The sequence below is a fragment of the Euwallacea similis genome, chromosome 8, assembly GCF_039881205.1.
Source record: "Euwallacea similis isolate ESF13 chromosome 8, ESF131.1, whole genome shotgun sequence".
NCBI lineage: Eukaryota > Metazoa > Arthropoda > Insecta > Coleoptera > Curculionidae > Euwallacea > Euwallacea similis.
In genome coordinates, this window is record NC_089616.1 from 180,609 (window position 1) to 195,982 (window position 15,374).

Genomic DNA, 15,374 nt, shown 5'->3' on the forward strand with positions numbered 1-15,374 from the left:
TGATTTGGGTTCTCATCAATATTAGAATAAAACACATATTAATAACTACGAATAATTTACTATACAATTACATTCTAACAATTTCAAAAGTTTGTTAACCCCTCCTTAAGGGAATCGCAACAGTATAAATAAATATTAGAATAAATTAAATAAATATTCATCCATAGTAGATGGTTAAGTCGAAAGAAGAGATTTAGGTGCTGTATAAGAATCTTTCGGATTTATTGTAGGATAAAATGGAGTTAAATCTGAGGATTTTACGTATCTATCCAGGCCTGGACTGTTGCCTAATGAACTGGATTGGTAAATAGACTGGTATGGGTCAAAATCGTAGGCCACTTTTCGATCATAGAGCCCTGGAAATCGCAGAAGAATTATTCTAAGTATTCCAAGATGTCTACAGCTTTTAGAAAATTTAATATAACTTTATGGGCTTGTGGCATATTAGCATAGCAAAGCTTCCGAACCTTAAAGTCATGTTTCAATTCAACCACTTCATCTTTAAAATTTTCTTTAAAAGCAATTCATCTTTAAAAAATTATTCTCCTCACACCGATCTACATATATTCAACTTCTAAAAAATAAATTACTCATGCTTTGCAACATTTTGTTTCAATAACTGTTAGGACCTGTGTAGATAGACATATGAAACTCTAGTCGACGTAACAATATCGCCATCGTCGTAGACCGTTTTTTTATTATGGGTAGGTTTAACTTTAAATCTGAAGAGACATATGTACCTTATTCTTAGGAATAACTAAGAGGGCACACATTCCTTTTTCATACTTAGCCAGCATGACTTGTCCCGAAAGTTGCTCGTTCCTCACTTTGTCACGTCATTCACGTAATCTACTCGTTTTTCTCAATATTATTTTAACACGTATATTGTTGTTTGACACCAACAAACCTCAATTACAGTTAGAAAGGACGTTTTGCGCGAAACAGTGTCCCTGAAACGGCGAACTCAGGGTGATCTGAAAGTGAATATCCAGTCCACAGTCAGTTTGACGAGCCATTTTATAAATTCCCGAATTGCGAAATCGATTCCTACTTCTCTAGTTTTAATCATTTTAATTGAACAAAGTCTGGCACATTCCAACCAGTTGAACCAGAGTTGGAGCGATATACATACTACGAATCGGACACAACCAACCATTGTCCGAAACTCTTAAGTCCACAAGTCTGACGTTATTCCTACTGAAAAGTTTTGGATAATTTAAAAAAAAATTAACAATATGGCAGAACCTACTTAAAAAACGTAACTTGGATAAACGGCTCGATAAAGGTGGTAAGCTGACAAAAGATCAATTCAGTCCAAATATAATCCAGTTTCATTAAAACACTAGTTTAATAATTTAGTTAGAAAAAGCCAAACGAGAATTACTACAGCCGAAAAATTACCTTGTGGCTGAACCTCTTATAGGCCTATTTTTAATAAGATTTGCATATAAAATGTAAACAAAATTATACAAGAAATAAGCTTATAATGCTTTAAATTTTAACGCTCTTCCGTAAGCCTTTTCACTCTCCACGCAGAGTAATGTTTTAGTACCTTTTATTCCACAAACTTAAAACTGATGTAACGCACGGAACAAGAATACCTCTTCGCCTGTTAAACAACAGAATTTAATTGAGAAACGATGCGTTGTGATTTCGAAATAGGTGTTTTAAATCGTAAAAATCCCTAAAAGTTTTTTGAATAAAATCAGGTACGAAAACATTTATCAGTACTCCCCTAATAACCATAAGTGATTCTGAGCCGAGCTTCCGGAAGCTTTGGAATTTATGAATCAATTTTTATGCCCACACACGGAAGCTTTAAAATGGATCTTTTTATTGCAGGCAATAATTTATCGGCATCTCTGATATAAAAAGAGTGAATAACTCCATTTTGGATGAAAAAGCCTGAATTCAGACTTTATTTCGTTGATGAAAATGATACAAAATCCGACATCTTATTCCAAGAATATTAAACTGGCAATTAGATTTGAAAGCGAGTTTAATTCAGTTTAACACTCAACAGCAAATCAAATATACTAGAACTAAATGGGATATCGTAAGGTTCAATGTCTTTGTTATTTGCTCAGATGTTCGATGTCTCAAACTAGACAAGACGTGCTGTGCGGTACTTGTAATTGTAAACCAGCTTGCAGTGTAGTAATTGCAATAGTCAATAGTCAATAGTAGTAATAGCAATAGTCAATAACATTTTGATGAGACATAAAACAAGCTAAATTTACTTACAAGGACTACTGGTATCAGTGGAATAAAGCCCGTAGTTTATGTTACTTGTAGCAATTTTCTTAAGACCCTGGATGGAGGTCAGAATAAGGGCTAGTTTGGCTAATAAGAGCGCCTTGCCACCCAAAACTGCCAAAAACTGGAAGCCCAGAGGGATTACTATCAGTCCTGCAGCCACCACACCGAACATTAGCATTGAGCCCAGACCGCCATTTTTTTTGTGACGAGCTGTAAATGGAAATTTTCATGGAGATTGTTCTCCTGTTAAAAATACCATGGTATTATTATAATTCGGTCCTTAATTAGACAGAACAGAAATCTTTGACTACAAGAAGTTTTTTCCACAACATATTAAGTCTATTTAATGTTCTCAGCCGAGCCCACTTCAATTTAAATTTCGATCTCTGTACATTGAAGACATACCTTGTTCTCGTAAATTCGGTATTATATTGAGATTCCGAAAGTTGATTTGAATTACGCGTGTCCTTAGGAAATAGACAATTTTGGTGATAAGTTCTTCTCTCCAAGTTGATGATGAAGCGACGGATGTAGAAGAGTTCATCTCTTGTTGGCTCGAAGACCTGTTGATAAGTTTCTCAGTTTGTTATTTTTTTATTTAACCTTGTCATGAGTGCAGTAAAATTTTTACCGCACGTGTGTGTACAAAAATCCTTAAAATTAATGTACATGTGCTCGTAAACAAATATTGTACCTAATGCTTGATTGCTACAATCAGCGTGTAGTAAAGTCTTACGTTTCGCACTTGTTAGGTAAATAACTATTTTTACATAAAACCATAGCAGCCATGGTTTTTGATATATGGTGGAACGTGTCCTCACAGGCGGGCCTTCTTATAACGCCTTTTATAATTTCAAAAAATTTTAACCCTTAGTTTGTGAGTAGAAATTAATGTATTAATTCCTGCAAATATATTTAGCAACTTTCCAAGGATGAAATCGAGGAAATCCATTAACACCATCGTAAAAATCAAAGTCAATTCAAATCCACCAGTGTGCACCCCCGAGGGATTTTTGACGGCCACCGAATAAGAGGGCAGTTATTAGTGTTCCTATGCTGGAATAAACAAAGTTCAACAACATGTTTATGGCACAGAATGGGTTATTTATTTTCCATTAGAATATAGGAAACTGGGGAATATTGAATTGTGAATGTGTGCAATTTGATAACTTCTTTCCGGTTAAGGCAAGTTCTAAGGTAGATATTAGGAATTATTGAGTTTTGATTTTTTGTTTGAGAGCCGTAAAATTATTACCTGTAATTTTTTGCATCTAGGGCAACGTCAGTTTTCCGCTTGATTAAGGCTATATTGTCGGTAATCATGATGACATCACGGCTCAAAACCCTATCAAGCGCTCGCAGCCCTCTACGCCTCCAAGAATCCTTCAGCATTAGTGCAGCTTTATCGCCCGGATTAATAGAACTCTGAAAGAAATATATGATTAGAATCACAATTTCAAATTAAAATACATCTTTGTATACCCTAAATTTATGTGGCAGGTACTTGTCCATAAGAAACATGAAACCTTTGCGTACTTCTGTCCATATCGTAGGCTTGCCAAGTGCTATTGCTCCGACGCTGGTCAATTTTATGTGATTTTGTAGCAGCAGTAATGCAACAGAGATTAAAAAAAACTTCAACATCCTAAACAAATTGTCCCCAATTACAGTAATTATACAAAAATTTTATTCGCGCAAACTTACATTATTTCCGAACAAATTTGGGCACTAATCTAAGAACTACAATAGTCCCTAAGACAATCGCTACATTATTTGCCGCACAATGAAGGTTGAGTACTGACATACTGACATTGTTCATGGTCTCAAGCAGAACTCATAATCATAAGTTTCAGGGCAAAGGGGTGTTGAACGAAGTCATATGGTGCATGAAAATTTCTTCGAAATCATTGTTTTGGAACTTCTGGGGTATCGAGCTTATTGATGTGAGCTTTTGGTCATTTAACTTATCAGCGGCGTTCAAAGTTGAGACAGAACATGTTTCGATAATATTTTTGAACTGGACGCCGCTGGAGATGGACTAATCATTAAGTTTTTATGTCTCCATGGTTTATTATTATTTTTATGTGATTACTTTCGACCGTTCAACAGAGCTTAAGTTTCATTGCCTAGTTATCGCTAATAGCCACTATTCTTCTACATTTACGTCTATATTCAAGGGAAATGAAATGAACTCTGCAGTTGCCTTGAATCCTTTAATTAAAGGTTTTTTAGGAATTGCTTTTTCTTTTCTTTTTTATTATTTCTCGTTACCGAATTTGTAGATGGGCAATTAATTTCGCATTGTATGTACAGATACCTACTGGTAGGTATGACCTGCCTATTTTACGGTATGACAACCGATACTTTACTTACCAGATATACATATACTATATAGGGAGTCTGTTTTTGAAGCTCAACCATGATGACATCGGTAACCATAAAAGATTGAGATCCATTAAATTAGAGCAAAATCGCTCGATTTCGAATTGAAGAATGTGCCGTTTTTAAATTTGAAAAATTCCGATTAGTTTAAGAGGCATTTGAAAAAAAATTAAATTAAAAAAAAAACGTTTTTATTTTTTCCTGAACTTATTTGGTGAGGTAAATCAAAATGAGTGGTACTCCATCATTGTAACTTTTCCTCTGCTACAATTTGACAATGTCGTGGCGCAAATATCATAGAGTTTTGATATTTGCACCAAATTGCGAAATTGAACCTTAAACATGCAAAAATCGTGCTTAACATCATAATCAGAAAAAAAACTGAATTAAAAAAATGTGAAAATCCATGATGGTGTTCATAAAAAAAACAAGTTGATGATGATCGCCAAAAATCGAAATGTTGGATTTCAAATGTGACAGCGTAGCAGTTTGAAACGGAAAAGCTGCTATAATGACATGTCAATAACTTTGAACTGCTCCATCAAATAAAGCGAGGAAAAAATAAAAATATTTTTCCAAATTTTAAGTTTATTTTAAACACCTTCGAAAGTCACCAGATAATTTTTTTTTTTTTTAATTCTTGAACTCCAAATTGCTCGACTTTGCTCAAATTTAACCGATCTCATTTCTTTTACAGTCACTAAGATCCACATCGTTGAGCTCCAAAAACGGACATTGTATGATACATACGGATAGTCCTCCGGGAAGTCCCTCGATCGATTGCGGAAAAACCATAATTTGAAAAAATATGAAAATCGGGGGATATACCTAATTCCTTGGGGGACACACGTTAAAAATATTTTCAAGATGGTAGTATTTCCGGTATAAAATGCAATCAAATATGGAACGCTCTATATTTTATTGCATTTTTGGACTCTGCGATGAATTCTAAACACCTTTTATATGAAACATTTTACGCTTATCCTTAACCGTTCTGGAGATATTTATACTTAAAGATGAAATTTGACAGTTCCAGACCTTGATTCATTTGGTGATATTATGAAAAGAGAAAGTTATATATGTGGTGCACGTAATTTAGGTTACACAAGGACATATATATTACCATATTGCATTTTTTAAATTTTAACTGAGAATGTAACGTATTATATGAGGAAATCAAAATAAATTTTATAATAATATCATTTATCTCTGCAGACCATTGTTAGGATTTGATTTAATTACTGCTTCGTTCATCAGAGGAGTGGATTAACAATAAGACTAATTCGTAGTCTTAAGAACTAACTCACTAACAACGAATCCTTCAATAGAGTTGAGTAAATAACAATTTTTCGTCACTTTTTATGATTGACTTTCAAAGTTTTATATAATGCTATTAAAACTGTGAACTGGAAAAGAGCTCTCACTCACATCTTTGTAAATTTCTGATATACATACATGTAGGTTTTTTATATAGTTGTCTAGGGGTTTTTATTTTGAATCATAGGGTTTATTGAATAAGAAACGGATTCAAATGTAGGATAACAGTTCTGGTGAGCCACTCGAAAAGAAAGAGGACCCGCTAGATTCGGGGCGCTCTTAAATACTAAACTAAGGGTAATTAAAACAGTGTCGTACCCTGGCTAGAAAGCAATTGCTGACTTATGACACCACCTGAGTCGTTACCATGGTACTGATAACGCTTTATCGGTACATTTCCAGAAATGCCGACAAAGCGCGGCCGCGCATCTCATCCACGCCGACAAAGGGCGGCTATCCTGTCCCACAAGTACCGACAAAGGGTGGCTAGACGTTAATCATAAAATAGCAGAATTGCATGAAGATAATGATTGCGAAACCTTCTTAATTGACGAAAATACTTCTAACCAGGTTGCGACATACATAGGCGTCCTATAGGGGCAACATCAGCCCCTTCACAATTCTTTCATCTTAAATTAAGACCTAACCTAATTAACAGTATTAGAGTACTATCACTATTTACAACTCAACGACTTCCGATTGTGCCTCGACTTAAGAATCCTACATACATATCTGTCAAAATCCGAGGTTCTTAACTCTCCCCACTTACGGAGCTCATTGAGCGGAGCATCATATTTAATTTGCCAAGCCACTAAACAGTTCTTTCGGTTCTTAATTTCTTGGTTTCGGAACTTCAAGCTCTAAAGAAGAAATGAGAAGGTGCTCAAAGCCGCATTTCATATTTGAATTCTTGACGTAAAGTGAGGACATTAAAGTTGGACTGATGCTAAGGAAACAGCATTATAGTTTTTAAGAGTACAGAATTTTAAATGCAGCAGCAAAATACGCCTTAAATCGTGATAGTCTCAAACTAAATACTCATCTAAAAACAAATGTTCAGTTAGTCTCATCAACGATTTGTGGTGGAAAAGGAACAATCTAAGCTCTTTTTTATCGAATAGTAACAATTTATTCTGACAACGTATAATCTTGAGCAAAACCAACATGTCTTTGCATTATTACTAATAATGCGATTACATAATTTTAGCATAAGTAGGAACTAACCCGTTAATGGATATTTTAAGGAATAAATTATTCTCTCATCGTTAAATTCTAGTCCATAGGTTCTATGTTAAAGTATACTTATTGTTTGCATAAAATCATAATCTTGTTCCAAGTAACTATTTCTATCATTCTAAGGGTAACAAATTGGACTCCTATTTCTCAGAGCTTTAATATATGCAGGGTGCTAAAGTTCAATTGCAATTTTCCTTCTTGCTTTAGGGCTCCAGTAGTTTTTGAAATATTGGTACGTTACACCTTGAAATCTATATAGATAGACTTCTCTATTATGTGCCTAAATCTGCGATAATTTTTCCTTGGGCCAGGTTCCTTTTCCCTTTCCCTTTCAATTTTTTTCGAAATTCGTTAATTGCCGTTTATTTCCTAATAATTGAATTCCCTGTTCCTATTAGAAATCTTTTTACCTCTAGTATTTTTCTTATATTTTTCACTATTTTCAAATTATTTACAAAACTCCCAAGCAATGCTTAAGGCAGTTTAGGGTAGGTATTTGATTTTACTGTGTAGGTTTCATAATTCTCAGCACATGCTCAATTTAGGTAAAAATCTGTAACGGAATTATTTACTTTTTCGGGAAAACCTGTATAGCGATTCTTTTCTCGAGTTTTAAGTTAAAATGAGAAAAAACATAAAAAATGAAGAAACTGAATGAGATAATATATTATTATAAATCTTGGACATTTCGCGAGCATACTCGAGGACATTTCGCCTATTAGCATACATGATGACGCATCATTAAGTGAAAATGCCAACAAATATGGAAAGAACCTTTTATCACGTGCAAACGTCAAATCAATAATATATAATGTTAACCTCATTTTTTATGTAATGGGATTTCTGTATGTTGTAACGATTTGCAATTTATTTTTTAATTGAAAGACTTAATTCGTACTTAAGGCATACAAAACTGAATTAGAATAATGGCCGTAAATAGGCTAAAACTTTTTCTCGCCTCAGGCTCGGCTGCCACTGCACTTACTGCAGCCTTTTTAGCTGGAAAGTATCACGAGAGCAGCAAATGCAAAGAAATGTAAGAAAAATGTATCTTTTAGCCGTAGTAAAGGTAACTTAATTTATTATTCTTAGAATTGAACAATTATTTAACACATCTGGCAAAACATGTAATGATTTTAGCGTTCATCAAGCAAATTTTCCAATTTTTACATTAGCATCAAGGCAAGAAACTTGGTTCCCACTTACAAAAATTATATCCCTTTCAAATAAGATATTACCTCAAAATTTCTGTCGCATTGACGCAGCATCCCCCATCTATGAACCCTCACAAGAAAATGCAGCCATCAAACCCAGTGTACCAAGAATCTCACAAATTATGAAATATGGCTATCCTGGATTAGACAATGTGATCTCTTATAGTGATTATGTATTGAGTTACGATAGGCGAAATCGGGTTGCTCATTGGGTTTTTGAACATTTAACTGCAGAGTCTGTGAGAGGCAATGATAAAGTTGATAGGTCAACATGTAATTTTATGGAGGCTGACCATGTACACCCATACTTCAGGTAGGTATTGAATTTTTACTTCCCTATTTTATTGTACATTCCTTGAGAAACTGTCCTTTAAAAATTTCTGTACTAATGACTGAAATACCAGCAATTGGCAAATTTGAAAATTTTAAACTGTTCTATTTTAACCTTAGCTTTATTGGTAGAAAAATGCAGATCCAAATATATGATATTTTTCCCATAGATCACATAATTCTGATTACAAAGGTTCTGGTTATGACAGAGGGCATTTAGCAGCAGCAGGAAATCATAAGTCCAGTCAGAAATTTATTGAAGACACTTTTTATCTCACCAACATGGCCCCTCAAGTGGGCAAAGGTTTCAACAGAGATTCCTGGAACAGATTAGAAAAATATGTCCGCAAATTGACAAGAACTTATCCTGATGTGTACTGTTGTACTGGACCTCTATATCTGCCAAGGTAAATAGTGATTTGCTGAGTTTAATACAATGAAAGTAACAATATTTTAATGCTGCTAAAAGGAAGGAATCAAATGGTAAGATGTATGTAAAGTATGAAGTTATTGGGGCTCAACATGTGTCAGTACCTACTCACTTTTATAAAGTAGTAGTAGGAAAAACTAAAACTGGGCAATTAGAGATGGAATGTTATGTAATGGAAAATACAGTTATTGATGATAATATTCCACTTAATAGCTTTCAGGTTTGTCACATTAACAGCTTTAAAATAAGCAGAGAAATTAATAAATCTTTGTTGTCAGGTGTCACTGGAGTTGATTGAAAGAGCTTCAGGACTGCTGTTCTTTGACAACGTTTTAAAAACTAATATTTCAAAGATTAATGGAAGAAAAACGTGATTTTTTTCTATAGTACGAATTTAGTTAATTATGGAATTCACGTTAAGTTTACCAAATAAAATGCTTTTTAATTTGGAATTGATGAGTATATAGTAATATGGTTCAAGTATGCCTCCTAGAATATTTTTTAAATGTGTTAGTTCCTATTAATTTATATTTTGTAATGTAATATACATTCTTCATTAAGTATACTTTTTGTTTGTTTGCAGTTTCACTTCCACCACACAACAATTATAAAGGTTAAAAAGTAATAAATTTTAAAACCACTTATTTCATAGTAATATATTAACAAATACTGAAATAAACAGAAACTAATTAAAACCAAAGTAAGTAAATAATTTAGTTGAAATACATTAGACATAATCCGTACGTTATTAATTTTTTTTTCAAATTATGGCACTCATGACTTCTTCTGAATGATTTACAATGAAATTATATAGTTACTGAATCTTACTAAGATGCCATTAGGACAAGAAATTGTTTCTGTTTTTAAGTTTTGCAAATGTCATGGCGTTCTGGGTGTACAACTGAACGGCCCTTAGTATCATTCCTTTCTAGACAATGATAACTTACGTTTATATAAAATGTATTTACAATACAATTTGAAGAAATCTTAAATTTACATTTCTGGCTATCTACAAGTAGCTTAATTTTAATTATTGATTTATAACGTTTATACGGACAGCGAAATTGATAGTTTTTCAGTGTTTTTGAAGGTAGGCTACAAGTTGCAAGCAATAAAACATTAAATGCGGATTGTCAATATTTACTTTTTAAATGGCAATATCATGTCATATTAGTAATCTCCACTCTAGAGATACTGATTAATCCCCGCTTGAACCGATAATATTGCACTGATTTTGGTTTCCTAAAATACATCAGGTATTCAAAGAACATTATAGTTATTTAAATTTTAAAAGAAGGTATCTATTTCTCTATATTTGGCATGTATTGTTTGTGAAGTTTAGTTTTAATTTACATCTTATCAACCTCATCTATTTGCCTTTAGCAGGCAAAATAGTTTGTTTTTACCTGATTATTAAAGGAAAAAACACCACAGTTTATGTTAAAGAAGTCCTTTTACAATGTTCGTTTTGTAATGTCACCCGAATCTTAAAATTACTCACTGTCGGTATAACGTTATAGAACCTATAGTCACAATACCTTGGACAGGCGACAGACCAGACTTGTTCTTTTTTTACCTTGAAAAGTATTTTTCATGAGCTTTTCATCACTGCTCAAAAACACAGCAGTTCTTGTGTTGCTTCATCAATAACTTGACAACTATAGAACGGACTTTACCTACGTATTATTCCAGAATCCAAATCATCATAAAACGGTGTTGTTCTGCTTTATCTATATCATTTCTAACTTCCATTCATAATAAGTAATTATTTTATTAGTATTTTTCCTCCAAATCATCAAATTTGAGCCACATAATTAAGATCTCTCTAAACGATACAGAGTCAGTTAAAAAAGGCAAAGTGGCACAGTTTTGTTGTCAATAATTTTGCACACGCTGACCTGGGCAAGGTAAAAAACAGTAACAATAAAAAATACGTTGCTCTACACACTAAATTATCTTGAAGATTGCAGAAAATATTGAATTTGTTTTATAAGGTGATCACGGACTAAATTTAACAGCGCAACGATATTCGTCGAGTCGAAGAAATTTGTTGCGTTTTCGTCAAGTAAAACACAACATTTTTCTCTAATTGGTATTAATTAAAACCCATTATAATTTAGTTTTTCTATTTATTGTATTAGATTTTTTTTTGCTGCCGCTTATCCATAAAATTTGCGAGAACGTGATGCGCTGTAAAACTGTTTCGACCCCCTGCGAGATTTTCGTAGCAATTGAGGTGCTTCACTTTTGATCTATTGCAAACGTTTAATATTATAAGAATATTTGCCATTGCTACAGCCATTTTAAACATATAAATTATCGCTATTACACTCGTTTTATTTGGGACACTTTGCATAACCCTTTGTTTACCAGCCCTGTATCTCTTATGTAACTATTGAAACATCCTGTTCAATAAATCGCTTCAACCGCTTAAAAACTGGAAACCAAGGAATGAAACATTACTCGAAAATAATAGTAAAACCGTGAAATTATTTCCATTTGAAATCCCAATATCTATCGCCCAAAAAGCCTTCCCGCAGATCTATTCACCTCGTTTGGTTTAGACCACTTAACACTGAGAACTCATACAACTACTAAGAAACACCTAAAGAAGGCATTCGTGATATTAGTGAAAATTTCTGCCTTAAAAACAAGGCGAACACTACTAGAATAACCTATTTTACAAAAACCCAACTTAGGGTGAAATATCTTAAATATTACCACTTGCTCCATAAAACAAGAAGTTACTATTAAAAGTTGAAGGAGTATTAGGACTCTGGCAACTGTATGTAAAGTCTTCAGATAAAGTGGTGCGATTCATATTCGGTTCCGAAGCGGACCTACTAATTTTCGGTTGATTCCTCAGCAAGTTTTCTAAGGAAGAGCAAATTTGACTGAACAAGGGGCGTTGGTCTCTATTGAACTTTATACACTGCTCCAACAACCGACGCAACGCGTTTGGAGTATCCTGTCGCAATAACGTCAATTCCGGCTTTAAATTCCCTCTCCCCACCATAAACAAAATCTGATCTTTATTGTTCACTTTGGAATATGGAAGTTGCCCAGTAAGCATCTCAAACATCACAATCCCGTACGCGTACACGTCACTCTGGAAACTGTAGGGATTCTCCTCTTGCATTCTAATTACTTCGGGCGCCATCCACAAGATGGATCCTGTTGGCTGTTGAGACTGCTGCGACCCGGACCAACGAGCTTTAGCGGTAGCTAAACCGAAATCTCCGATTTTAACTGTCAAATCGTCGTGCAAGAAGATATTGTTTGACTTCAAATCACGATGAATAATATTTTTCGCATGAAGGTACTCCATGCCTTGCGCAATCTGTCTTTGAATTTCTATCAAAGTAAAGAGTACAAATTTTGTTTCCACTACATGCAAATGCTTGTACAGACTGCTTCCGTCACACCATTGGGTCACTATGGCTAACTGCGGTTTGCTAACGCATCCCATGAACAGCAAAATGTTGACATGACGGGTTTTACGTAAAACGGCCACTTCGTTTTTGAATGCTTGTAATTGAGCTACAGTAGGTATCTTCACGTTCAGAGTTTTTACGGCGACTGGACCATGCCAATGGGCTTTGTACACAGTTCCAAATGAGCCGGAACCCACACGATTCCCCACTAGAATTTCGTCAGCGGGGATTTCCCAATCTTCAATACTCTCTCGTGCTGCTAGCAAGGGTTTACTTTCATCAGCAGACCTATAAGATATGAGAGAATATTTACAAAAACATCAATCTACTAATTCCAAAAATTTAACTTTTAAAATTATGATTTTAAACAGGAAAAAATGACTTGCCTTGCTCTGGGCCTCTTAGGATGATGTGATCCAGTAGGAGATGCCTGCGTGCTTTTGCAATGCGGCGAATCCTGCTCCCCAGGAGGTTTATTAAGGAATGGTAAAGGCCTTGCCCCTTCCAGCCCTTGATTATAAGTTTCAAATGAGATATATAGTTCTAATAAATGATAATGATAAATCTTTATTTGCACAAAAAGCAATAGTGGTTTTAGCATCGCTAACCATTTTCAAAGGAGATTTTGAGACCCATACTTGATTTAGTATTAAACACAGAAAAAGAGATATAAGAGAAATGTTTGCACCTATAGCTCTTATGAATCAGTATGTCAAGAGCCTATATTGACAAGAGTCAGGAGTTATAAGTTATAGGACAATAATTTCTGCATTTGGTATACTGCCTACTCTTAGAAATTGGAATGTCCCTGCTAGCTGTAAGTCTAATAGACAATTTCTCAAATTCAAAGCATTTATTTACATGTATAAGAGATACCAAAGGACTTTTTCCCCATAAATCTTTACAAATCTGTTACTCATATGAAACTATAGTTTGAAAACTTATTTATGACTATTATTTTAAAACATAACCTCTTCTATTTTGCTCTAAATCCATTAAGAACTGACCTTTAACACTGTTCAAGCAAACATTAGGTGCAGAACTAGATCGGTCCTGTTGGCCAAGTGCACCAGGTTGCCTTTCAAACTGTTGTTTGGTGATCATATGAGCAGGGCCCACTTGGAGAATACCAGCACTGGAGTCCATTGGTTGGGTGAGGAGGAATCTATAGTAAGCATCTGTCATTCTTGCCTATGGAAGAGATAAAAACCCAGTGATGAAGACTTAATTGGATGTTATTCAAGGAAATGCAGAGTATTTCAAGAGGACAGGAAAATATTTGCAATATGAGGGTAGAACATCAATGTCATAACCAAATTGATGTATAGATACAAAAATTCACCTGTCCAGCAGCTCTTGATACCTACCTGGTGGCACAAAAAAGGAACCCCTCCAGCACATCTTTGATGGAACTTATAACCACATGTCCTACAATTAAATCCAGTAAACACAAGTTTCTGGCACACTTCACAAAACACTATAGAAAAGAATGTCTTCCGAACAAAATTATGTGATATACTGGTAGGAATTGGAAACTTATCAATTATTTTCACAGTCACTGAATCACAATCTAAAGTATTTATGTCTACATTCCAATTTAATTTTTTAGTAGATTTTTCATCACCCAAAAAGGCAACACACATTTCACAGCTGAGATTTCTTAATTTCATGGGTTTGGCTAAAGCACGACGCAATGTTAAGCCATCTCGGATCTGCACACTGGTTCTTTGTTTATTAGGTAAAAATGCTCTTAAAAATCTTGGAGTCATTAATGCTGGTGGATTTGGTCGAGGGTATGCTGCTTGTTGGGGTGGGCTTCTTACAAGATGTTTGTCTCTCTCTAAGGTACTGCTTTGACTTTGGCTGAGAAGTGATTGACTGCTCGAGCTTCCACTGCAAAAATTTATTAGCATTATAACTTGTCCTGCTTATAATGAAGCCTGTGTGTATGTATAATTAAGGGTAATAGATATCTTTTTACCTATAAGATTCCTTGCTATTGGGTCCCCCAGAACTAATCTTTTCAGCCAATTTTCGTTTATTTTCTTCAAGTTCATGTAATTTTGAAGTGAGTTCATCATATTCCTTTAAGTACATAGCAGGAGGGTGTTGAAAATCGGCAAACTTTGCGTTTAAGGCATCTATATTGGCCCTCGTCAGAGCGATTACATTTTCGATATTTTTAATTTCTTCCTGTAGATCCAGGATGACTTCGTCTTCACTTTCGCTCGACATACTGTTATCGCTGGTTGCATCAGCATAAGAAAGCACACTTCCATTCAACGTCGTTTTGTAGAGGTTACTAATGCCCTTAGGCCCTTTTAAGACTGCCATAATATTCGTTCATGTTTGAGGGCTTTTTGCCAATTTTCAATTTTTATCAATTTTTTTCGTTTTCCTCGAAGTCCACGGAATGACAGTCGGCGGTTAATGTATTGTATTGGAATTTAACTGAAGTTGACATTTGTCAGATTAAGAGTTTTCGGCAAAAGTCTCCTAGCTTAGAGAGATATCCTGTGCGGGATTTTGAAAGATGCCTCAAAAGCTTTTTAGAATACAGCTTTTTTAGTAACGATTATTTTCAGACGTAAAATATATGAACAAAGGGGTTGTAACAATCAACTTTCTGATTTTATTGTTAAGAGTTTGAGAATCAAAACACAAGAGCAATGTTGCATTTTAAAAAGGTATTAATGCGAAAGTCCTTCAGGGTGATGTTGCCGTATGTGCTTGTTACTGACGTCACCACAACCAGCTGACTCTGATTATTTG

General features: G+C 34.6%; 3 protein-coding genes across 3 annotated transcripts; 1 reads left to right on the forward strand and 2 right to left on the reverse strand.

Moving 5' to 3' along the window:
- Positions 1-174: 174 nt before the first annotated feature.
- On the reverse strand, positions 175-4,071 carry Osi23 (DUF1676 domain-containing protein Osi23). Its single transcript, XM_066392700.1, has 9 exons — positions 4,042-4,071; positions 3,964-3,992; positions 3,742-3,904; positions 3,515-3,684; positions 3,250-3,315; positions 2,996-3,088; positions 2,665-2,822; positions 2,245-2,469; positions 175-356 (listed from the first exon to the last, which is right to left on the reverse strand). Exons 1-9 carry the CDS (start codon positions 4,069-4,071, stop codon positions 175-177), a joined length of 1,116 nt encoding a protein of 371 aa, XP_066248797.1.
- Positions 4,072-8,036: 3,965 nt separating this feature from the next.
- On the forward strand, positions 8,037-9,640 carry LOC136410213 (endonuclease G, mitochondrial-like). Its single transcript, XM_066392261.1, has 5 exons — positions 8,037-8,230; positions 8,335-8,721; positions 8,909-9,145; positions 9,208-9,388; positions 9,447-9,640. The coding sequence occupies exons 1-5, from the start codon at positions 8,121-8,123 to the stop codon at positions 9,540-9,542; spliced, it is 1,011 nt and encodes a 336-aa protein (XP_066248358.1). The 5' UTR covers positions 8,037-8,120; the 3' UTR covers positions 9,543-9,640.
- A 249-nt stretch (positions 9,641-9,889) lies between these two features.
- Raf (Raf oncogene) lies at positions 9,890-15,023 on the reverse strand. The gene is made up of 5 exons (XM_066392348.1): positions 14,584-15,023; positions 13,970-14,495; positions 13,610-13,793; positions 12,989-13,112; positions 9,890-12,890 (listed from the first exon to the last, which is right to left on the reverse strand). The coding sequence occupies exons 1-5, from the start codon at positions 14,934-14,936 to the stop codon at positions 11,879-11,881; spliced, it is 2,199 nt and encodes a 732-aa protein (XP_066248445.1). The 5' UTR covers positions 14,937-15,023; the 3' UTR covers positions 9,890-11,878.
- Positions 15,024-15,374: the final 351 nt, after the last annotated feature.

Bases quoted from the DNA above. Each gene is read 5' to 3' on its own strand.
- Osi23 (XM_066392700.1), bottom strand. From the start codon at position 4,071: ATGTCAGTATGTCAGTACTCAACCTTCATT. The intron at 3,905-3,963 runs GTAAGTTTGCGC...CAATTTGTTTAG, and splicing joins CAAATTTGTTCGGAAATAAT to GATGTTGAAGTTTTTTTTAA. The intron at 3,316-3,514 runs GTAATAATTTTA...TGTTTATTCCAG, and splicing joins CTAGATGCAAAAAATTACAG to CATAGGAACACTAATAACTG.
- LOC136410213 (XM_066392261.1), top strand. From the start codon at position 8,121: ATGGCCGTAAATAGGCTAAAACTTTTTCTCGCCTCAGGCTCGGCTGCC. The intron at 9,146-9,207 runs GTAAATAGTGAT...TGCTGCTAAAAG, and splicing joins GGACCTCTATATCTGCCAAG to GAAGGAATCAAATGGTAAGA. The intron at 9,389-9,446 runs GTTTGTCACATT...CTTTGTTGTCAG, and splicing joins TTCCACTTAATAGCTTTCAG to GTGTCACTGGAGTTGATTGA.
- Raf (XM_066392348.1), bottom strand. From the start codon at position 14,936: ATGGCAGTCTTAAAAGGGCCTAAGGGCATTAGTAACCTCTACAAAACG. The intron at 13,794-13,969 runs GTAGGTATCAAG...TCTCTTCCATAG, and splicing joins TTCCTTTTTTGTGCCACCAG to GCAAGAATGACAGATGCTTA. The intron at 13,113-13,609 runs GTCAGTTCTTAA...CTTATAATCAAG, and splicing joins TTGCTTGAACAGTGTTAAAG to GGCTGGAAGGGGCAAGGCCT.